The 24,060-nt window shown below is 38.9% G+C and overlaps 1 protein-coding gene across 6 annotated transcripts in view; it reads right to left on the minus strand.

Moving 5' to 3' along the window:
- Positions 1 to 2,150: 2,150 nt before the first annotated feature.
- CNOT6 (CCR4-NOT transcription complex subunit 6) overlaps positions 2,151 to 24,060 on the minus strand; it is a 52,257-nt gene continuing 30,347 nt past the window's right edge. For all 6 annotated transcript variants that reach the window (XM_072990091.2, XM_072990088.2, XM_078385678.1 and 3 more), the window contains 9 exons: positions 22,384 to 22,469; positions 21,694 to 21,798; positions 21,541 to 21,609; positions 18,878 to 19,035; positions 13,274 to 13,428; positions 11,795 to 11,949; positions 9,590 to 9,820; positions 8,775 to 8,977; positions 2,151 to 6,209 (listed from right to left, as the gene is read on the minus strand). In XM_072990091.2, coding sequence (XP_072846192.1) covers positions 5,997 to 6,209; positions 8,775 to 8,977; positions 9,590 to 9,820; positions 11,795 to 11,949; positions 13,274 to 13,428; positions 18,878 to 19,035; positions 21,541 to 21,609; positions 21,694 to 21,798; positions 22,384 to 22,469 — 1,375 coding nt within the window. In that variant the 3' untranslated portion in view covers positions 2,151 to 5,996. The remainder of the gene's footprint in view (positions 6,210 to 8,774; positions 8,978 to 9,589; positions 9,821 to 11,794; positions 11,950 to 13,273; positions 13,429 to 18,877; positions 19,036 to 21,540; positions 21,610 to 21,693; positions 21,799 to 22,383; positions 22,470 to 24,060) is intronic.

The raw sequence follows: 24,060 nt of genomic DNA on the forward strand, positions 1-24,060 counted from the left end.
CATGGTACACATGAAAATACAGTACTAGATTAAGAGAGAGTATAGTACTGTACTGCTGTCATGTGTATATATGTCAATTCTGCCATCTAGTGGCAGTTTAGCATTTTACATACTTTATATATAACAATTATGTGCCATCAGGTCAGTTCTAAGTTACTGCACTTTTATTTATTTAAAAGTATTTTTACCCCACCTTTCTCCTGAAAAAGGACCCAAAGTGGCTTTCATAATCAATAACCCAATATTAAAAGCTAAAAGCAGTAAATTATTCAAAGATTTTAAAAGACCTTCCTGGGATTTTCTAGGTTGAAAGTACTCAGAAACAGTTTATCCATCCCTCCTGCAAGTAGCAATTTGGGAATGTGTAGCTAGCCCAAAGCCACACACGTGGCAGGGCAGACAATCCACTCAGCCACACATGTGCTTCCAGGAAGCACAGTGGGGATTCTAACTCCTGACCCTTGGACCTGAGGCCAGGTGCTCCAGGCCACTGAGCTGTATCAGTTCTCATTCTTTTATCACAATTATGTGACAATAGCATTTGACAGGGATGAAGAAACAGCTTCTTCTCCACAGAGACCATCAATAAGAACATAAGAAGAGCTGTGCTGGATCCAGCCAAAGGCCTATCTAGTCCTGCATTTTGCTCCTACAAGATAGCTACTGGAAACCCAGAAACAGCAGGACATATTGCTGCAACGGGGAACCCCATCATGTTATGCTCCCTAGGAATATTCGAGAATTTGATGTATAGACATACTCCAGGAACATGAAAAGAGAGCAAACGTAATATAAGTGGAGCTGCTTACACTTGGAAGCAGTGGTTACCAAGCTTGAGTCCTGAGATGCGAATGGACTTGGGACCCCATAAGCCCCAGCCAGCATGGCCAATGGTTGGGGATTTAGGGAGCTGTAGTCAAATAATATCTGGGGGACCCACAGGTTGGGGATAACGGTATAAGAGTTTGAATGTGGCCCTCCAAAATTAGTGATGGTCCCACTAACAAACCCCTTCACTCTGCATTAAGGGCTTTACAACCCCAAGCATCCCAAATACCTCCATGCAGCCTAGCTTATAACATTAATGTTTCCTTGCACTAACTTAGGTTGGATGCCTATGGATCTGAATCCTAGGAAAGGTGATTTTTCATAGCAGATAATTCTACTAGTGATGATGGTAACCCAGATACAGCATTTGGTAAGGCAACTGAATGCAGCTTTTCTTGTGTTGTTGAAACCTTCATTAAAATTGTACTGTGAGGAATTACTTTAGAAGCAATAAAAAGGAATGGTTCTTACTTCATGACTGTAAAGAACATGCATTTAAAATCTACCAACAATTTTAGCAAATGGTTGTTGTGGGTTCTTCGGGCTCTTTGGCCGTGTTCTGAAGGTTGTTCTTCCTAACACTCCAGAGACTGCACTCCAGAGAATGGCGAAACGTTAGGAAGAACAACCTTCAGAACATGGCCAAAGAGCCCAAAAAACCCACAACCATTAGATCCCGGCCGTGAAAGCCTTTGCGAATACAAATTTAGCAAATGTTTCTAAAAATGTAATGCAGCTTTGTCTTCCCATGCCAAAATACATTTGTCACTTTTCACAGACAACATCCACATCAGTTTTATCCAGGGAGCAGGAAAGTGACTTTATTAACTCCCATGCCCATTCTCCCCAGTCACGTTGGCCAGTCACTCATCTACGTTTTGGTTTTATCACTGACAAAAGTGCTATTTGAATTTGTCCAGGATCTAGGGAAAAGATTTAATTCCCTTTATGAGAAGCAGGGAGGGGAAAGTATAGGTACGAAGTGACTATGCCCTCTCCCTCAGATCCAAATTCTTATCATAGAATCATAGAAAAGTGAAGTTGGAAGGGGCCTACAAGGCTATCAAGTCCATCTCCCTGCTCAATGCAGGGATACAGTCAAACCAACCCCCCCCCCCCCCAATGCAGGGATACAAACAATCTTGTTATGTTTCTGTAGGTAAAACAGAGCTATGACCCAACTGCAAAGAGACTGCTCTCAGCATAGGACCTTAACAGCCCCTATCGTTTGGCCAAACACCCTATCAGACCAAACCAGAAAGCCCCTGTCAGTTTGGATGCATTCACACTGCAGAGGTGAAATATGAATATTAGACATCAAAGAGATTTGAAACAGATATTGAATTTATTGGTCAGCTATGAGTAGGAAAATACATTGGTAAAGAAAAAAAGACAACCCTGTATATAAATATAATACTAGCTAGTTAAAATTTGACCAAGAAGAAAGTTCCACTGAAGAGAACAGTAAAAGCCCTTGTTTACCATCAGACCATATTCAACTTCCCATTTATCATATTGAAGAGCTGCCTATAGACAAATGCAACATTCTTTGAGCTTAGTGCAGATGATGTGCTGGTTTTTGTTTTTTTGTTTTTGTTACACGTATGGTAAACAAGAGTTAGTCCAGTGCATTACACGTTATACAGAAGTACTGTGAATAGAGACTAGGTCATCTAAATTTTAGACACTACTTAAACATACCAAGATACCTACATTTTAAAAAAGCTTACACAACCAAAAAGTATAGCAGAAGTTAACATATACTAAAATACTGTGTCAGGCTGGATGTGGGGGGTGGGAACAGACTCACTACTTAAGCAGTCATTTTGACTTGCAAAATTTGCATGTGATTAATTCTGCTGAAAATGGTAGTGCAATTATTTTGTTTTGGGAGATTTTTGTCCCATGGATGAAGTGAGAACTTGACATGAGAACCTACTATTACACATTTAAGCCACAGCAGAAATGATTGAATTTTTACCAAAAATTTACATCAGTGGGTGCAAGTCTGCATCCTGAATGGTTTTTTACATTTGAGACTTCCATTTCTTAAACCCACAAATAAAAAGGGACCAAAATAGTTATATATAGTTCCTCTGTGATCTTAAAAATGCCAGCAGTTCTGACACTTTATACTTCCCACTTAAGTTCCACCGTAACTGAATTTATGCATGTGCATGACAACTATCAACCAGAAATATGCAGGCTGTAGTTATGAGGTTTTTCCATATGTGTTCCTATCTAGTTTGATTAAGTTGCAGGAGGGGGAGAGGGAGCCTCATGCCCAGCAATGCTCTATGCACTTTTCTTTAAAAATATATGTGATTACATTAATAAGAAACACTGAACATATATTATGGCAACATCCAAAGCCACCTTGAGTAGATAAAGTGTTAAGGTTATTGTTAAGTGAGCATTTTGTTGAAGACAGATAATTTATTGCATTCATTTATGAAATGTCTAAATTTGTTTGATGCAGGAAAAATTGTCTTTCAAAGTATTATTTTTCTGATACTTACTGCCAGACACATTTGGTGCAACCTATCATTCTCCAAAGATGCATGGTATTTCCTTAGAGTAAGTTTCAATCCACTGCAGTAGGACCTGACCAAAAGCTTCACTGATACCATAGGGGATCTATGTTTTTCTCTCCATACTTCAGGAATCTTACTATCCCAAACATGGATAAGTAATTTGAGCTGCCCATAGATTGCAATATGTCCAGGCAATGCAGCATCTTTGAGCACATGAATAAGTGTTTAATCTTTAAATGTGCTCCCATAAATTCATATAACTATAGATTATAGATATATTTAAGACTGAAAAATAAAGGTAAAAACACGTGTAAAGCTTAAACCTTTAGGATATACCAAGTGCACTCAAGCTCCAGCTTAAAAGGAAAAAAAAAACCTCCTTCTAAGAAATATAAAATGAATAAGTGCTTCCCTTCCATAAAGCTTTCTGGACATACTATTAAGTATTCCAGATAAACAGGAAACAAAACAAGTTGCTGAATATGACAAGCTAAATTGGCTTCATTGCCTCTGAAAATTGTCATGATGCACATTACCAACACATTGTTAAGGAAACATGAGTAAAACACCTTTTATTCACACTTTTACAAAATAACCCCAAAACCCAAAAAACAAAACAGAGAAAGCAACACTACTAATTGAATCTACTACATCAATTATTACCAGCATTCCGATGTACTGATTATAAACTGGACATGTTTGGTGTTGGAACAGCTAAAAAACAAAAAACAAAACAAAAAAAAAAACCCAACAAAATAACAAAAGAGAAATCAGGTCCTAGACAAGGATTCAAGATCTAGACATTTCCTACTGAAATTTTAAAATGTTTTTTAAACATGAGCTCATTGCAAATTTATTGTTTTCTCTAAAACAAAATGGTGACATATTTCCACACGCAGATAGTATCCTCTTCATAAAATTTTCAGTCATTATTACTAAGACCCATTTTATTTTTTAAAAATTCATTATCCTCAGAACTCCTCAATTCAAGAGTAACCTTTTGTTTCTCTGCCTGCAGTTGAAACAAAAGCAGTTTGACCAAGTTCCCTCTCTCAATATGAAACGGATTTATTACTGAAGAGATTTACTAAGGATTAGATTGAATTTCCCTTTTAGAATATATCTGCTTTACCTGTGTATATTATAGTGTACTTGGCTTTCAAATACTAATGGCACACTAAGGGTACACTACAACCTATGTTTTGTTGACACTTCACAGACTAGAACTTGGTCACTTTAATGATCGATCTGAAGTGTTGTCTAGGGGACCTGTACTGAAAATGCATCTCTAGTTACACTGCTTCATAAAACAAAGACGGTACACTTTATCTCCAAGGAATGATGACTGAGGAATGAACAGGCTGAAATTGAAAAGGAATTCACATGATAGTATTCAGCGAGCGGGGTGGGGAGGTGGGGAGAAGGAAGAGAGAAACGAACACACACAGCTTTGTGCAATGACACTGAAAGAAGCAGTGCACGGGTATTAAGAAGCTTAGAATTTGTGTACCCACAATCTGAACATGTTCAAAAAGTGATATTCAACGTTTCACGAAGGAAAAAAAATAGATGCCACAGCTTATACAAAAGTATCTTCATAAAATTTTCACAAAATGTTAACATTATTTTAAAAAAATAAAAGAGGATGCACAGGTTCTCTCTGCATGCACAGGCAGTGCTATTTGAGAACAAAATCAAGCAGGCACAGTGGAGATAGGAAATGGGTGACTTGACACAGAAACTGAAAAGCTGTACACAGTTATTCTGAAGGTCAACTTCTGACACAAAACGGTTAGACTGACCATCTTGACAAAGGCTATCTACAACAGCCCAACTCAGTCACTGTTTAGCTTACATGTTCTAAGACAAGCTGATGACCTCGATTTCAGTAGAAAGAAAGAAATGCATGTATGTTATTAGCTTGAAGGAATTTGCTATGATTTTATCAAATTCAGATTTCAAAGCAGTGTTCTCAGTTTTTTAAAAAATGAAGTAGTACATAAGGGCTAAAAACCCTAACAGTGCAAATCATTAGCAGAGAAAGCCTGGTGCAACTTCTTTTACAAGCTGGCCTTTATAACACATGAAACAGATAAAAATTTAGCCTTAGTTTACAATACAATCATTTTCCAAATCTGATTTTTTTAAAGTACAAAATCTCATAAATCAGGTTTTCTGTTGTTCATATACAATCAATAAAGGCTAAATTCAAATTCTATATTTTACAAACAAACAAGTCTGAAAAAGAAGGGAGTGAAGTATGGAAGAATGGTCTTTTGATGTTTTACTACTGGCCTCAAAAAAGTAGTGCTACAGGTATCTGTGCAAAAGAGAATTTATTATAGCAATTCCCTATTTTCAAGGCATGAAATATTACATTGGATAGAACAGATTACTTGTAACAAATCTAAGAAGGGTGCAAAAGCACCAATCCCTGTCTAACAGTATATAAAGCATGTTGGGCTCAGAATTGTGTGTCTGATAGCACCTGGCTTTTACTATTTCTTTATCAAATAATTAGATTTAAAATGAAGATCATTAAGAAAGATCCCTGTTGGCCATACCTCACTCCTTTATATTCAGATTTTACAATTTTACAAATTATACTGAGGTTATCCTCTAAAATGTACTTGACTACCTCCTGCTAGGCAAATGGATTCCATTTACCGGTGGCAGGAAAGGCAATACCAGCTCCAGTTGTGCAAAAAGTGAGAAGTGGTCAGAAGGAATGAGCGGGTGGGGACAGCCGCTTATATTGTTCTCTATTAGCCAGTGAGGATCCAAAGGTCCCAGGATGCCAAGAATATTCAGCTGAGGTTTAGAGTAGAAGATGTAGTCAATAATACCCTACAAAGGGAGAGAAGAAATGGGCAAAAGAGTATTTTTCAAGTCCCATGAAGCAGATCCAGTTCTTACACATAGTTAAATGCATTTCTATATCATTTTCATATTTAAAAAAACACAAGTGGCATGCATTGGCCACCAGCATGCTTCTGGGCCCAAATTAACCTTGTAATATTTCCCATTTCACTGTAGATCATTTTGTTCTTAGTTTTTGGTTTTAAAATTTGTCTTTTTTTTTTTAAGTGTCTTATGCCTAACTGGGTAACAGCAGAATAAAAGGTAGCATAGGAACTTTAAAAACACCCTAAGTCTTTCACTCGCTGTACTACGTACAGAAAAAGAGAGTACATAAAATCACTTTAATCACTAGAGGAAAGCGGGCTGGATAGTTCCCTAAATGGGGAACTGAGCCAGAGGTTACGAGTTCAACTCCTGATTGTGTCTCCCAGGAAAAAAGCCAGCCTGTTTGGTCTACATAGTCCCAGAACACTACCAGGAGGAGGGAATGACAAACCACTCCTGAGTACTTTACACCTACAAAGAAACATGAGAAGAGTCCCCACTGTAAGCCAGAATTGACTTGATGGCACACAGTTACTAACAAGAGGGAATAACATGGTCAGTAATCAACGTAACCTCTAAGTCTCAGCCTCACTGGGCAGGGCACCACCTCTCTCTTCAGCACCTTCTCCTGTGTGCACGTGGGGCTCCCTCAGCATCAGAACCAAAGGGGCTAGCTATGACCTCTGGAGTTGGTGAGTGCTCCAACACTGGAGGCATTCAAGAAAATTTAGATAATCACTTGGCTGTGCGGAGGAGGAAGAAAGTTGCGTGGAGGAAGGCAGAGTTGCATGTGCACACTTTGGGGCTGCTACACATCTTAGAGCAGTGGTCCCCAACCTTTTCCCAACCACGGGCCAGTTGGGGGGGCATTGCATGCCTGCGTACTCATGGGGGTGGTGGAGTGCACCTGCATGCTGCGGCATTTGCAGGGGCTGCTCTCGTGCATGCGCGTTCACATTGGGTGGAGTGTGCTCGCACGCACGCATCAGTGGTCACGGGTGGCAGGAGATCTGTGTCCGTGACCTGATCCTGCCTAGGCTGCAGACTGCTGCCGGGTCAAGGACCGGAGGTTGAGGACCCCTGCCTTAAATGCATTCTCAGTAATACTTTCTGTGCCTGGACATCTGAGATCAGTCACCTTGGAGAGAACATTCACCCCATTGGCCACAGTTCTTTTAAGCACATATTCTGGTCATTCATCTGGGGACCAGAGGTGCACAGATTTGTCTTTTCAGACCAAAGTTCCCAGAATTCCCTAAGCAACTGTGCTGCCTGGGGAATCCTGGGAGCTGCAATCCAAAAAACAGATCTGCACACCTCTACAGTATTGGGAAGGTGAAGGAAGTGCAGTTGCCTGAGGGAGGTTCTCCTCCAATTATAAACTTCCATAACTTTCTCCAAAAGCTCTTCTTTGCTGGATTAATAACTCATCTTTACAACTCATGTGTCCCTAACTACTACAATGGTGCCTCAACTTACAAATGTCCCTACTTATGACCATTTTGAGTTATGACCAGCTCTGGCCGCAAAATTTTGCTTCTACTTGTGACTGGAGCTTCCACTTACAAACAAAAAAAAAGGCAGGGAAAAAAGGTGGGAGATTCAAATTTCTAACTGTAGGTGGCGACAAGGCTGCTTCTTTGTAGCTCTTTTGCCCCAGCAGTTAGAGTGTGTGCATGGAGGAGGCTTCAGACTGCCTTACTTCTGCTTCTGAGTGAGCATGTGTGTGTGTTTGCAGGGAGATTTCGGGCTGCCTGGTAAGGTGCTGTTTTCTGCTTTTAAAAACTGTTTTTGCTGTGTGGTTTTGAGCTGGGGAGGGTTATGTTTCTATGCTGTGATGGGTCTTGGGGGTGTTGTTGCTTTTTGGAGTGTTTTCCCCATTTCCGATGGGTCTTGGGGGGTTTGTTTGCTTTTTGGTTTCCTCCCATTTCCAATGGGTCTTGGGAGTTTTGTTGCTTTTTAAGGGGGGTTCCCCATTTCCAATGCGTCCTGCATGCTTCCCTTGCTTTTTCCTTTGTTTTCTTTGTATTTCCAACCCATCCCCCTTGTTCTCTGTGCATTTCCAATCTGCTCCATTTGTTTTCTGTGTATTTCCAATGGGTCTTGCACACCTGATTGCTTCCCCCCCTCTAGCCGAAAGGGTTTAATCGCATTTCCAATGAGTCTCGCAGTGATTTGTCTATGTGTCTGTGTGTGTCTGTGTGTGTGTCTGTGTGTGTGTGTGTGTCTGTGTGTGTGTGTGTGTGTGTGTGTGTGTGTTTCTTCGGCCAGAATGGATTAATTGCATTTCAATGTATTCCTATGGGAAATGGTGCTTCAACTTACAACCATTTTGAGTTACGTCCATCTTCTGGAACAGATTATGGTCATAAATCGAGGCACCACTGTACTTCAACTTCTTTCCTAATAAGTAACCAAAGTTTCTGAGCAGGGTTTACACCATAAGATAAATAAACCATAAAATAAGCTTAAGGGGGTGGGATTTCTTTTAAATGACAGTCTCACCTTGAAATCAAATGTATAATTTGTATAAGGCATTAGACCATTCTCATAGGCACTCTTCAATTTGAAACCATGAGTAATCCTCCCATTGGTGGTTCCATTTTTCCCATTACAACTGAAGTTAGTGAGGCTTTCATTGTATCTCAGTTCCTTAAAATCTTTATGGTTTGTTTCCACGCCACCTGTGCTCAAATATTCAACTACACCTACGGAAAAGGTAGTAAAAAGAAATACAAGTAAATAAGCTGTCCATCATAATATTGCTGCATCCATCTGAACAACATAAGCAATTAAAAACTCTGCTTATAGTTCTTATTATAACACTTGGTGTAAGCTCCCCCAACTCCTCCCTCCATGTTCACAAGATTATTTAGCACAAAATGACCCAGTTAAGGACAACATAGAAAAAGTATCTAAATTCAAGAAATCCAATTCAACACTAGCACTCAACATTCAAGTAGTTGTTTAGAGTTCCTGAACACTTCATGTATATGAGTCATTCTTACAACAAACATTTAAGGGTTTGCATTATTATCCCCATGTTACAAATGAAGTGCTGAGGCTGAGAAAATAATAGCTTGTTGAGGGACATAGGGTTTGCTGCTTTAATTCCACCTCCTCAATATTATTTTAGATTTTATTGACATTTATGATTTCCTTAACTGCCAGGTTTTATCTATAATCCTCTTATATCAATGTTCTTCAAGCACAACTGATGAAATAAAGCGTAAACAATTTCAGAACAAAAACAATTCACTAAATTAAAAAGGCACCGAATTAAGAGTTATAATCAGTAAATTGACTATGACTGTGCTTACCAGAATCTGGCAGAGAATTCAGATCTGCACACAGTACAAGTGGAATTGCTGTGTGTTCTCCTGAAGGACTGGGCTTAAGATTCCGAGATGCTTTGTCAATTATGTTCTTTACCTCAGAAAGGAACATCATGGTCTGAACCAGCTTCACATCTGAATACTCTGGGTCCCAGTGCATATGTGCATTTGCTACCAAAACTAACTGCTTATCCATTCCAGGGTGCGCCTTGCCGGCTAAAACAGAAAATATAAGGAATTTTAGATAACAGAGAGGACTGTTATGAAAACAGCTTCACTAGTGATAATCCAAGTCAGTCAGTGGTATTTAACTTGAATGCCACAGATTCAGGATTTTTTTTAAAACTTGGCCAGCCATGTTATGATTTAAAAATAAAAGAGGCTCTGTGCTCCCTCTGCTGGATTTATTACATTATTGGACTGACTGCAATTTATGTGTCTGCAAAGCACATACTACTACATGCAGTTTCCTTTAGCAAATACTATTTATAATGTATACACAGGCCAGAATCCTATTGGTGTTTGCGTAAGATTTGCATAACAAACTGACAAGATATTGGGACATATCTTGGTTGTGCAACAACCAGGCACACAACCGAAATGCACGCTAGCACCACGGAAATTACCTGTAGCAACTTACAGGTAACCTTACACAAACGCCATAGGATTTTGGTCACAGACCTCTACCTTTTTTTTGCAATATACTTTGGCTGCTGCATTCTATCCCTTGCTGATCATTTAAAGGCAAGTGCATATATAAGAGTTCTAACGTCTGAAAAGGCTATTCAGGCCTACTGAGCTGTTATGGCTATGAAAAGGGAATGTCCTCAACCTCCACAATTCATGATAGCCTCCACATGTTTAAATGTAACCCACCCACACCCATGGGGAGTTTTACCTACATGAAGGCTCCTCACATGACTGAGAGCCCTGAAACATACGGGACTAGATCCAATTATTAGTCCTAACTAGAATATGAAGTCAGCTCTTATGTAAGTCCCATTGACTTAATGAGCCAATGCACAACTGGATTAAGCTTGAGGGACTGTCTGCTAGTAGCTCCTCATAAATAAGACATATCTCAGCTCACAACAAGGCAGATGGACCTATGTAACCTCAAAGGCAGAGCTAAGCATGTGATTCTAAAGCTCTTTTCATTGAGATTGGCATTTTGTCCAAGTAATACCTTAATAGGGGTACTGTGTTCAGTGACAAACTATAAGAACATATGGTTGACAAGACACAGGTTTCATTCAGTACTACTAGAGACGGTTAGTGTTAAGCTCAGCTGCAGAACAATGCAAATTGTAAAACAGTCAAAAGGAAAAGATGGTTGACAATCATAGGACTCAAGGAAGCAGAGATGGGTCTAAGGAAGGAGAAAGCACTGAAGCCTTAATAAATTGCTATTTGGCCTCTGCTTTCTCAGGCCTATTAACTCTTTTTTTTTTTTTTTTAGAACTACGGGGATTAAAAATGCATTTGTTATGTAAGAATTTCAAAGGCAATATAATCATGTAATTATCTAACATTTCTCACATTTTAGCAGGGCACTATATATGCACCCAGACAAGGAGCGTGCAATGATCTGATGAGAAACTTATTTTTTTACTGCTGCCTGCACATGCTAACAGATGTTTAGTTCACATGCTTAATTTCTCATCAAATTATCAAAGAATTTTGCATTGCACCGCCAAAAGCAGAGCATTCTTTAATATATTAAAGTGTCTCAAAGTAGGTAAAACATTTTCTTTAGGTGTTAAAAGTGACAAATTGTCCTTTTGGCACAATTCTAGGCAGTTCTGACAGTAAAATGGCCTCTCACCTCAAAACTGCCGTGTCTATCATCATAACAAACATGACACTATAGCCAATTTTCAGGCATAAACTGGCATCTCTACAGAATATAAAAAGCTTTAAAAATACCACTTGTTAGCGATTAACTTTAGCCTTCTAGCTATTTCGGACTACATCTATCATAATTGCTTACTATGGACCATGCTGACTGGGACTTCTGAGAACTTAACTCCAGGCCATCAGGACGGTCAAAGACTCCCCAACTTATATTAACCCTTTTTGCTGACCACTTATTTTTTATGATAAGCAGACACTTTCTCTTCTCCAAGACAGCAAAGGGTGCATGCATGCACAAACAATGAGAGTAGGAAAGGTGGGCTGATGATTACTTACATGATATTTCTATTAATTCCTTTCGTAATTCTAACAAAACAGCAACTCCAATATTATCTTTTGTCATCACTCTGTTCAGCATTGCTTCAGATCCTTCTGAGTTTGCCATAGCAAGTTGATTAAATTCAACAGTATGCTTTTGAACCAAGCTGAACCTTAAAACAACACAGTATATTTTTATATATATACATCCCTTTACTTTTCAATATGATTGATATACTTTATTTAAGTGGACTACATCAAAATATTTGCACAACCTAAAAACAATACAGTAGGTTTCTACATTGCCCCCCCCCAGATGCTGAAAACTGTGGATATCACAGTCTTATAAATAGCAGAGTCTCTGGTTCCCTCTAGTAGCCAGTTCTGGTAATACACCTCTGGTAATACATACAGTGGTGCCTTGACTTACGAACGTAATCCGTAATGGAATGGTGTTCGTAAGTCAAAGCGGCATTTCCCATAGGAATTCATTGAAACCGGATTAATCCGTTCCAGCTGTTTTTTGTTCTTATGTCAAGGCACACTTTGTAAGTCAAAGCATTCGTTCCCATAGGAACAAATGCAAAACCGGTTAATCCATCCTCTACCACTGGTAGACGATCAAAAACAGCTAATCATCGGGCTTTCAAAATGGCTGCCCGCTGTGCAAAATGGCTCCCCACTGTGTTCAGGATGGATTTTTCGCTAGACAGGCACCGGAAAATGGCCGCCCTATGGAGGATCTTCGCTGGACGGTGAGGTATTTCCCCCATTGGAATGCACTGACCGGTTTTCAATGCATTTCAATGTGGTTTTTTATTTCGCTTGATGACGATTTCGCTCTACAGTGATTTTGCTGGAACGGATTATCGTCATCAAGCAGGGCACCACTGTACTGCATACCACTATATGCTAGCTGTAATCCTTACATATTTACAACCCATGTATTATTATGCTTATATTTCTGATGAGGTGTACATGAGAGAACAGAGGGTTGCCCAAGGTCAGCCAGTGAATCTATAGATGGCCTCCTGATTTGTACCTCAGTCTCCTAAGACGTAATTCCTTACAACTGTTAGATAAATGTTCATTTCATTAAATTTGTGATACAATATATACAATACACAGTCAAATAGCATAAAGTCATGATATACGTCTTCAATCAGTATCCAAACTATCTCAAAAAACCTGCACATTCCAATCAGTAAATCAGATTTTGTATTAAATATCTGACATTTAACCAAAAAGCCAAACTATTATAATAATTCATAAAATGATATCAGTGTCTCATATTTGATAATTTTATGACCTAAGCAATTCAATTTGAAAAACCATGAAGTACGTTTGTTCCCCCCCAAGCGACTGCTTGTACCACAAAGCAACTGTCAAGAAGAATACAGAAATGCCTCAGAAGTTTAACAAGAAAAATTAAAAATAGATTTTACTGTGAAAATTAATTCACTATAGCCAGTGGGAAAAGTACACATTTCTGCTTACTTTTCTGTCTTGAAAAATATTGCACAGCCATCAACATGCTTTCTTTCTTGTTCTGACATTGTCCTAGCTCTTGATTTTGGACTAAAGAACCCGTGGTATCCACGCTCTTTCAACTCTGCTAGGAAAAAATTGTAGTACTGCTCAGTTTCAACCTCCTAAAAATAGAATCACACAAAAGACAATGAATTTACGTCAAACCATCCCGACGCAGAGTTTTCAAGCAAAAATTTAACTTAGCTTCTTTTAGGACATGCAGTGATAATATTCATTAGAAGAAAAGAGTAACTGAGATATGTAGGATGGAGGTTGGGAAGCAGAGATGAAAAAAATGTAACAGGTTGCATCCCAAGAAAACCATGGATAAAGAAGATACTGGAAGTTATTCTCATCTTTCTCAATCTCTGGCTCCTCTAGCAACCCCCTGAAAAGATTCCTTAACAAGTCGCTTACTAAGGAGACTGAAGCACAGACCTCCACAGAGAGGAGTAAGCGCGCGCGCACACGCACACACGCACACACGCACACACACACACACACACACTAGAGAAGAAAAGTCAAACCTGATACAACCCCACACAGAGACCCAAAATGCACTGGCCAAAATTATTGGCACCCTTAACTTAATATTTGGTAGCACCCCCCTTTGGAAAAAATAACTGAAATCCATCACTTCCTGTAACCATGAATGAGCTTCTTACACCTCTCTACTGGAATTTTGGACCACTCTTCTTTTTGCAAACTCCTCCAAGGCCTTCAGATTTGAAGGATGCCTTCTCCCAACTGCTGTTTTGAGAGCTCTTCACAGGTGTTCTATGGGATTCAGATCTGGACTCATGGCTAGCCATTTCAGAACTCTCCTGTGCTTTGTAACCATTTATGAGTGCTTTTTGAAGTGTGTTTCGGGTAATTGTCCTGCTGGAAGACTCATGACCTCTGATGGAGACACCACTTTCTGACACTGGCCACTACGTTGCACTACAAAATTCTTTGGTAATCATCAGATTTCATGATAACATTCAGAGGAGGCGGGACTTTGTTGCGGTGCTGCCAGTAGCTCCAGAGAAGAGCTCTCTGGAAAAAACTGGAACCATCTGGTCTGGGATCCCCTTTTTGAAACGGGGGTCGAAGAAGAGTCTAGGAGAATTCTCTCTGAAGCAGATGGTGAGCAGCAGGAGAAGAATGGGAGGCAAACCCGGACTTCTTCCCTCTGAAGAAATCACCCAGCATGGATCGAGGCGGGAGCCATATTTGGCACTGAGCCATGAGTAACCCTTTACCGGGGGAGAAAAGAACAACCAATATAAGCTTAAAATATATAACAACTAAGTAAGCTGAAGCCTTTGATTTATGAAACAGCCCCATTAAGCTGAAAATAAGAATGAAAATATTTGGCTGAAAGAAGAAAAGCAGCGGCGAGCCTATCTTATCAGTCTGCCTCAAAAGCGACTGATTTTAATACAGCAGACTGATTTCAAAGCCGAGAGAGATGGAAAAATAAATCTTGTGTTTCTGGAAAAGAATCCCAGATGGTAATACCATCGGAGAGGATTCAAGAGACTTGAGTTTTGTGAATGCAGTTTGGCTTGGACGTATTTCTCTTTTCTCTTTCCTGGACTCTGTGAACTTTTGATAATAGAATCTGGTGGTTTTCTGGAGAAGAAAGAAGGAGCTGACGTGGTTGACTGGACTGAGGAGTATCAATGGGTTAATAGAAAGATCATAAGACTGGCTTGAAGGACAACTACTGGACAGTCTGAGACTCTGTGATGGTTGTTTTGGTTTGTTGGACTGTGTGTGAGTCTGATAATAGTAGCTTGCTAGACTTGGGAGAAGAAGAAATAATTGTGCCATGGTTCTACTTGAATTTGAATTTGCTGGGTTAAAAGTTGATTTTTATATTATAATATTTGGATAAAGATTGGAGGGAGATCTAAGGGGAGGTTTATAATTAGGGATTTGGATTGTTGATAAAATTGTGGAAACTGTTGAAGGATATTTAAGGGGCGATTATTGTGGTTAAGGACATAGTATCATCTATACAAACCCCACTTATTTGAAAGCCTGAGATGGCCCCCCAAGATTTAAGACATCAAATGGAGACTTGGTCTGTGAAAGCTCAAAGTTTAGGAATAGTTGTACAAGAAATAGAAAAGGAATGGCAGATTACTATGCAAAGGACAATAATAACAGGGTTTCAGCAAGTGAATGAAGGTCTTAGCAAAATAGAAGATCTGATGAAAGAGGGGACGTTAGATGCCAAACAACAGTTAAATGAAGTTGCACAAACTTCAGAACTGACGTTATTGGGCATGACACCAGGTAACATAGATGGGATAAAGAGTCATCCAGTGACCTATGCAGCTTCCAAAATTAAAAAGCATTATGTTAAAAATCTCAAGAAAGCAGAGATACTGAAACAAGAGAAACTTATTTGGAAAATATGGGAAATGACAAAAATGGATATCCTGTCAGTCGGGCTGAAAGAATGTTCAATTCAAAAGAAAACTGAACGATGGGATGTATTGTATAAATGGCTGCAGTTACTAGATAGTGTTGGAGTAAAATAGAATTAAACTAAAATTAAATTATAAGATGAAAGCAGGAGGTTAATCAAATTATGAAAAAGCAAAAAGTTTTGTTATTGTAATATGAATTGATCGGATGATTGTATACTCTGTGTTCTCCTATCCCCCTAACCCTTTTCCCCTTTTCCCTGTTCCCCCTTACTTTTTGTATACCCTACCCTGCTCTTAAAGAAATATTCAGGGGGGAAAAGATTTTATTATACCATTCACACAGTCAAGGCATCCAGTGCCAGAATCAGCAAAGCAACCTCAAAACATCTTTGAACTTCCACCATGTTAGACTGTAGAGACTGTGTTTTTCTTTGAATGCCTCATTTCTTTTTCTGTAAACAGTGCCATGATGTCCTTTGACCCAAAAGCTCTACTTTTTCCACATCTGTCCACAGTATGTTCTCCCAGAAGGATTGTGGTTTTGTCACATAAGTTTTGGCATACTCCAGTTTTGGTTTTTTATGCCTTTGTGTCAGCAGTGGTGCCCTCCTGGGTCTCCTTCCATAGCGTCCCTTTTCATTCAGATGGCAACGGATAGTGCAAGCTGACACTGTTATACCCTGTGTCTGCAGATCACCTTGAATTTGTTGGAAAATTAATTTGAGTTCTGTATCCACCATTCAAACAACCCTTCATTGTAATTTTTCTGTAACTTGGCTCTTCTGTTCACGTCCAGGGAGGTTAGCTACAGTGCCATGGGCTGTAAACCTCGATATTGCACACAGAGGACACAGGAACATTAAGATCTCTGGAGATGGACTTGTAGCCTTGAGATTGTTGATGTTTTTCCACAATTTTTTGTCTCAAATCCACAGACAACTCTTTACATTTCATTTTTTTTCCATGCTCAGTGTCACACACAACACAAAGGTTGAGTCAACTTTTCTCCATCTTAACCGGCTGAAAGTGTGATTACTATATTGCCACACCTCTTAATTGTGACAGCTGTGTCTAAATATAAATTAAAGGAGCATCACATGCTTGAAAAGCAATTATTTCTTACACTCTATACAGGGTGCCAGTAATTTTGGCCAGTGCATTTTTGGGTTTCTATGTGGGATTGTATCAGGTTTGACTTTTCTTCTCTGTTTGTGTGTGTGTGTGTGTGTGTGTGTGTGTGTGTGTTGTTCCAATAGAAACCAAAGAAATGAACATGTGAGTACCGAAACATTTGCAACTGCAACAATTTTCTGAGAGGATTGCATTTTCTGACATAATGGCAAGGGTGCCAATATTTTTGGCCATGACTGCAGGAAGAAGGCTTCCCAAATCGTCTAGGACAGGAGTGGGCAAGCTCCAAGGTCCAGGGGCCAGAAATATGAAGGGGCATCTCCAAATGAAAATGAAAGTGAACGGAAGACCACTTCCATTTTAAAAACAAACAAACAAAACTTGAATTTGACACAGGGGGAAAATGTCTTGAAGGGCACACCTAGTTTTAGGAGAAAACTGTGCCTCCAGTGTATATGAGACTCCTGGGGTTTGGGGGGAAGAAAGGAAAAGGGGAGCTTTTACATTCCATAGAAATGGGTGTACACAGGATCAACCAAATCCTGCGCGCTGTTCTCAGCTTTCTAAGGGAGAGTGGGACATGATTACCCAACAATCAGCATTTTAAACTGTTGGGAATAGACTACAGAAGCAACTGAATGAAAGAGAATGAAATAGACCCCTAAGCCCCCATCTGTGTGTGACTTGTAAAAGTAGTAAATCTGATATTGTTTAGCAGGTACATCCACTTTAAAACTGAAATGATCCAACACTTCAAAAGGTAGAACACATCAGAAATAACACTGTAATAAGCATTTAAGTTAAATTCAAAATGAGGTTTATAGAATAAGAAGTAAATATGCTGGAACTGTCACCAGCTATATTTTATATCATTCTTTTGTTCAACAACTAGATCTGGAACCCAAAGAATTCACAGAAGATCAAGCTGGATAGCAGGTGATCCACAAAATTATCGTTATAATGAACCAAACTGTAAATGAATCCAGTGACCTATAACAGTACACCAGCAACTGTAATAAACCTATAGTACTGTACCTCTTAATAATATCACATTTTCCAATATCCAAAACTTTTATGAATAAGAGTTTCCATAAAAAGCAATCATCAAGGACTGAACAATCCAGAATTAGGGTAAGTTTCTTAAAAACCAGAAAGCTGCAGTGTATAGTTTTTGTAAAGAAACACAGGGCAAGCAAGTGCTTCAGTTGCATAACAAACTGTGCTTGTTTTTCTAATTGTCAGAATTTTAGTGACACAGCATCTCAGAAGACTCATCACATGACACACACCAGAAGGTACATGCTAAATCCATTCTCAGACAAGATTTACAGTATGTTCCTAACATTAAGGAAAACAACCAGGCCAGAATGAAAAGAATTATGTATTTTAAGAATGGAATGGAGGAGATGGGCAGGGAAGCTAAACAGAGATTTGATCACTTTTAACTGCAACCTGAATCGTGTATTTCACATACAATTTCTGATTCATTAATGCTCACTTTGATTTATTAATGCTCACCTCAAGCTCTTGAGACAAAATATGCTACAATATTTAGTACAAGCAACAAAATAGAATTTCCCTTGTCTGATGAAGTGTGCATTGGCCAGCAGGCTGACCCTAATTCCTGTTTTCTGCTTCGAGACCCATGTAATCCTCAACAGAGAAGCTCTACAACTCTTTTAACTGCATCTGCTAGCTTGGCACATCATCTGCAGCCACATATCCCATCCTTCTAACAGATGGGAGAGCAATTGAATCTCAAGAAGAATAAATCAGGAAATGACTCTCTTGCCTTCTCACTGCAGAGTGGGGGCTGGGAGAGACAGCATTTAAGGTTTATGGTTATTCTTAACTATTCTGCATTTGTTACTGCAGTTATAACTGAATAATTCTGAAAACAAGTGATAGCTATTTTCTTTTCTACCGATACACACCATCTTATACAATGACATAAACTACCTACATTTAAACAGTGAAGAATGCATGAGTACTTAGAAAGGGGAAAGTCACTTCTCACCTGAAGACTTATAATGTCAGCATTACAGCTTAGGATTTCCTGCATAATAGCTTTTTTCCGGTATTCCCAGTTCAGTGCCCATGATGGACAATAGCCATATAGCTGCCGAGTAGCATATTTATCACAGAGGACGTTGTAACACATGACAGAAAACAGAGCTGTGCAATAAGAGTTTTACATACAAAGGTTATCTAATTTATACAGAATGTGACATCATTAATCAATTTTCTTTTCAAAATACTATTTGGAAGAACTAAGGGTGTACAGGCAACCAAAGAATATTGCTGTCCTTGCTGCTTGCCATTCAATGTGTCATCAAGCATGTAAAGGAGCATACAATTGGCTACCCTTACAAAACTGAGGAGCATGATGGCTGTCTTGCAGCACAATTTGCAGTACCAATAGGATTTTGATCAATGTTAAATCACTTTTAGATTTTCCCTACTTACTTCAAAATACAGTTGAGTAGCTGACCCTAGAAAACAGTCTATTTATGGTTGTGCTCTACAGAAAATAGATGGCAGATAATTCATTTTAACTGTTGACTTATCGCTTTATTTTATACTGATAATTTCACAGATCTCTTAAGTGCTACTTTTGTACAACAAAAAAGTACAAAAAAGGCTGTAATAAATACACACATATATTTGTTTCATCCACCGAGGAAGAATACTGTTGTTGATAATATACTGGTACTATATACTTTACAAGGAAGTGAAGAACTTTTCCTACATGATCAATCACTACTGTAAACACAACTTAGAACTCACTTGAAGAACTTTTTCAAAGATGAGGATAACCTTTACTTAGGCCATTGAGTCCAACCTCAATGCAGGAATCCAAGTCAAAGGAGATCTGACAGATGGCTGTCAAAATTTCTCTAGAATGCCTCCAGTGTTGCAGCACTCACTATCTCCCGAGATAATTCATTCCACTGTCATACTGCTCTAACAGCTAAGTCTCAATTAACTAAAATCTCATATTAACTGAAGCCTTCCTTTGTAAGTATTTTAAAATATACTTAAGTAAAAGCCAATGTAATTAGCAGTACTTCTGAGTATATGGGCTGCCCAGGATTGAACTAGTGAAGGTGGAAATAAGTTTACATGATTTGAGGCCATGTAAATTCAATTTGAATTTACTTTAAGAATTACTATCACAATAACTGGACTGCATTTATTTTTAAAAATCAGAAGCACTTCCAAAACGAATCAATGGCCAGAATCCTGTTTGTGTAGCTTCCCATCTGTATGGCTGATGACATCATCCATGGAATTGAATCTTTAGCAAAAAGTTTCCTACCCCCCTCCCTGACCCCATTCCAAGGTTCCAAGGCTCCCTATGGATCCCTTTTGACATGGGGAACCCTTTGGGAACCTTGTGACCCAAAAGGGGAGAGAGCTTTTAGCACCCAGAAATCACAAATGCTAGTTTCAATGGAAACCAAAGAAAATATATAAAGTCCTTGACTAATGCCCAGAGAGGGTAAATGAATAGAAACATGGGGTATTGGTGAGCATTTTTCTACCATGTAAATGAATTCTCGCTAGGAAAAGTTAAAATAAGCAAGAAGTATAGTGGTGCCTCGCGTAGCGATTGCTCCGCATAGCGAAGAAATCGCTTTGTGACGCTGTTTTTGCGATTGCAAAAGCGACTGCTTTGCGATGGCCCCTATGGGGAAAATTCGCTTTGCAATGATCGCAGGGAAGCGATCATCGCAAAGCCCTCATTTTCGCACAGCTGATTGGTGGGGCTTTGCGATGATCACGGGGAAGCGATCATCGCAAAGCCCCCATTTTCGCACAGCTGATCCAAAATGGCCGCCCGCTGTTTTGCCTCACTTTAGAGGCACTGAAAATGGCCACCGCAATGGAGGATTTTCGCTTAAGGTGAGTTTTGGAGCCCATAGGAACACATTGAAGGGGTTTCAATGCATTTCTATGGGCTTTTTAAAATCGCTTAACAACGAAATCGCTTAGCAGTGATTTTTGCTGCACGGATTAACATCGCTAAGCGAGGCACCACTGTATATGAGATAGATCTGACTTCTCAAAGGAAGCCACAGTCCTGGGTATATAAAAGCTGAGCAGATCTGTTCATGAGGTCATCCATTCATGGGGTTGCCGTAAGTCAGAGAAGACCTGATGGCACATAACAACAAAATAACTTATTCAAGTACGTTTTGACAGCATGTGTGAACTAATGTATAATACTTTTAACAGGAGAAATAGTGTTAGACTGAGAGGTGATATGATATCTTTAAACATTTGAAGGGCTATCTTGTAGCATATGGAACATGCTTGTTTTCTCTTCTCCAGAGTAGGATTTGAATGGATTCAAATTTTAAGAACAGAGATTTTGACTAAACATTAAGAAAAAACATGCTGATAGTAAGAGCTGTGTGATAATAGAATGGATGGTAGTGGATTTTTCATTATTGCTTTTGAAAGAAAGGTTGGCTAGCCATCTGTCAAGGATACTTTATCTGTGGATTTCAAGCACTGGTAGGGGTCATGGGTTGATTACCTTTGAGATTCCTCTACAATACTTGCCTCTACAATGTCTATAAACGAGTAGGCTTTAAGAAAAAAGTGGCTAGAAAGGCTAAGAATTGGTAAAGTTGATTTGTTAAGAATAGAAAGGACAGACTGCTTCAGCATTACCTGTTGGTCTTGTTCGATCTGGTTCTTGCAACATAATCCAAGATCTTGGAGGTGGCTGTTCTGTTGAAACTATTAAGAGAGACAAAAATAAATATGAGATAATGTTGTTGTTTTTAAAGGGCGCAAATACATGTGTTAGAAAGTCACACTTACTTCTTTTTGCAGTACCTGCCAGGTTATCTAGCAAATAATTCAGTAGCCTTCTTGTTCCATCTGGTTCCTGGTAGAGATTCAGAATATCTTGTGTAAGTGGGTTTCCTATAAAGGTGTTTAGAAAGAAGAAAAAACAGACCTTTAGAACATGATTTAGGTGTTTTTTTCTGACATGTTCAATTCAGAACACTAGAAACAAGGTTATTAAGGAAAACCTAGGCCTTCACTTCATAAATTTATCATTAAGCTAGCTTGATTTGTGCTGGCTTGCTGCGTGGGTAGATGGGGGAAGACAAACTCAAGTCTATAACAAAGCTTCAAGTACAAGCATGAAAAGGGGCTGTTAGGTAAATTACTTAAGAGAGCATTTTTCAAGAAGCAAAGCAGTGTGAAAAAAATTCATTAAGGATTCAATTTCAGAAAACTTAAATCTTATTCTACTAATTCCCCCCTCCAATGGGGGCTTTGGGGAGATATATATTTTGGACTGCATCTCCTCAAAGCCCCCATTGAAGCTTTGGGGGACTACAGCTCATTTATATAAGCTTTGATGAGGGCTTTGGGGAGATGCAATAAAAAAAAGTAACATTTTCAATCTTTAATTTTATCAGTTTGGTAGTACTAAATACTGAGGTATTGAGAGCAAATTAAAAACAGACAAAGGGCAAGACAATTTTTTAAAGTGCATACCTTTCAAACCCAGTGTCTGTAACTGAAACAGTTTTCCCAGCTCAAATGGTAGAACTCGTAACAGGTTGTTATTTAAATGGAGTTCCCTATTAGCAAGTCACATGAAGACAAAAGTAATACAGTATACATTGTTAATTATTTTAAACTACTGTTTTAACCACAAAAGCGCATCTTAAAGCACATTTAAAAACAATGAAACACTAAATTATAAAGATTAGAAATTTTGCAAAATTTAAAAAAATATTAAACATTAAAAGCAAACCAACTAGGAAGTCTTCTAAGCACTATCTGTTAAATTGCTAATGAAGTAAAAATGGCAGAACAATGATTCCTACAATCAGGATTGCTGGTTAAAATAGCAAACGGCCATAACAGTAGTTTTTTTAAAGTATTTATTTAAGGACAGGGTAGGGAATACAAAAAGTAAGGGGAAATAGGGAAGAGGGGAAAAGAGTTAGGGGGATAGGAAAACACAATCAATTCATACTGTATTACAATAACAAATCAACTTTTTGCTTTTTCACAATTTGATTAACCTCCTGCTTTCATCTTATAATTTAATTTTAGTTTAATTCTATGTTACTCCAACACTATCTGGTAACTGCAGCCATTTACCCAATACATCCCATCGTTCAGTTTCCTTTTGAATTGAACAGTCTTTCAGCCCATCTGACAGAATATCCATTTTTGTCACTTCCCATATTTTCACAATAAGATTCTCTTGTTTCATTATCTCTGCTTTCTTGAGATTTTTAACATAATGCTTTTTAATTTTGGAAGCTGCATAGGTCACTGGATAACTCTCTATCCCATCTATGTTACCTGGTGTCATGCCCAATAAAGTACAGTGGTGCCTCGCACAGCGAGGTTAATCCGTTCCGGATTAACCCTCGCTGTGTGAAAACATCGCTGTACAGGAAGGAAAAAGCCATTGGAATGCATTAAACTTAGTTTAATGCGTTCAAATAGCAGCTTTACTCACCGTACAGCGATGCTTTTCCAATGGCCGGCAGCCATTTTCGCGCCCTCCCCTCGCTTAATGAGGGCGCGAAAACGCTGCGTGCGGCCATTTTGGACCCGCTGAACAGCTGATCGGCGGGTCGCAAAGCGAAGGTCGGTAAGCGAACCGGTTACCGACCTTCGCTCTGCGATTTTCGCCCTATGCAGGCATCGGTATGCAATCGCATTTGCGATCGCAAAACCGGCCTCGTAGAGCGAATTCATTGCTCTACGGTGCACTCGTTGTGCGAGGCACCACCGTAGCTTGTTTGCCCACACACTCTCAATACTTGTCAATCCCATGTTAGTATAAAATCCAACTAAATGTGCTTTTAATGCCCTTTTTGCACATTGCTAAGTTCACGAATTATAGTTCAAATGTTAGAAAGTTCATAAGAAGTCATGGTATATTCATTTATTTTCAATTAACAGAATGCTTAATGCCTACCTAGCAAACAGGATGATCGCTGGACACATCAAGAGTTTATTGACTGAGGGGAACGAAGTTTTGTAAGTTCTATCTGTGGAATTTGAACTATGCTGTTTTTGCACTTAACAATTACAACTTTTATGGTATCTAAAATAATAGAGCCATATACCATCCCTGAGGCTTACTTTTATTGGTATGTAACAGTGAACCATATTTTTTCCTTAAAAAAAAAACAACCTTCAATTACA

This window comes from Pogona vitticeps, chromosome 2 (genome assembly GCF_051106095.1).
Source record: "Pogona vitticeps strain Pit_001003342236 chromosome 2, PviZW2.1, whole genome shotgun sequence".
Taxonomy (NCBI): Eukaryota; Metazoa; Chordata; class Lepidosauria; order Squamata; family Agamidae; genus Pogona; species Pogona vitticeps.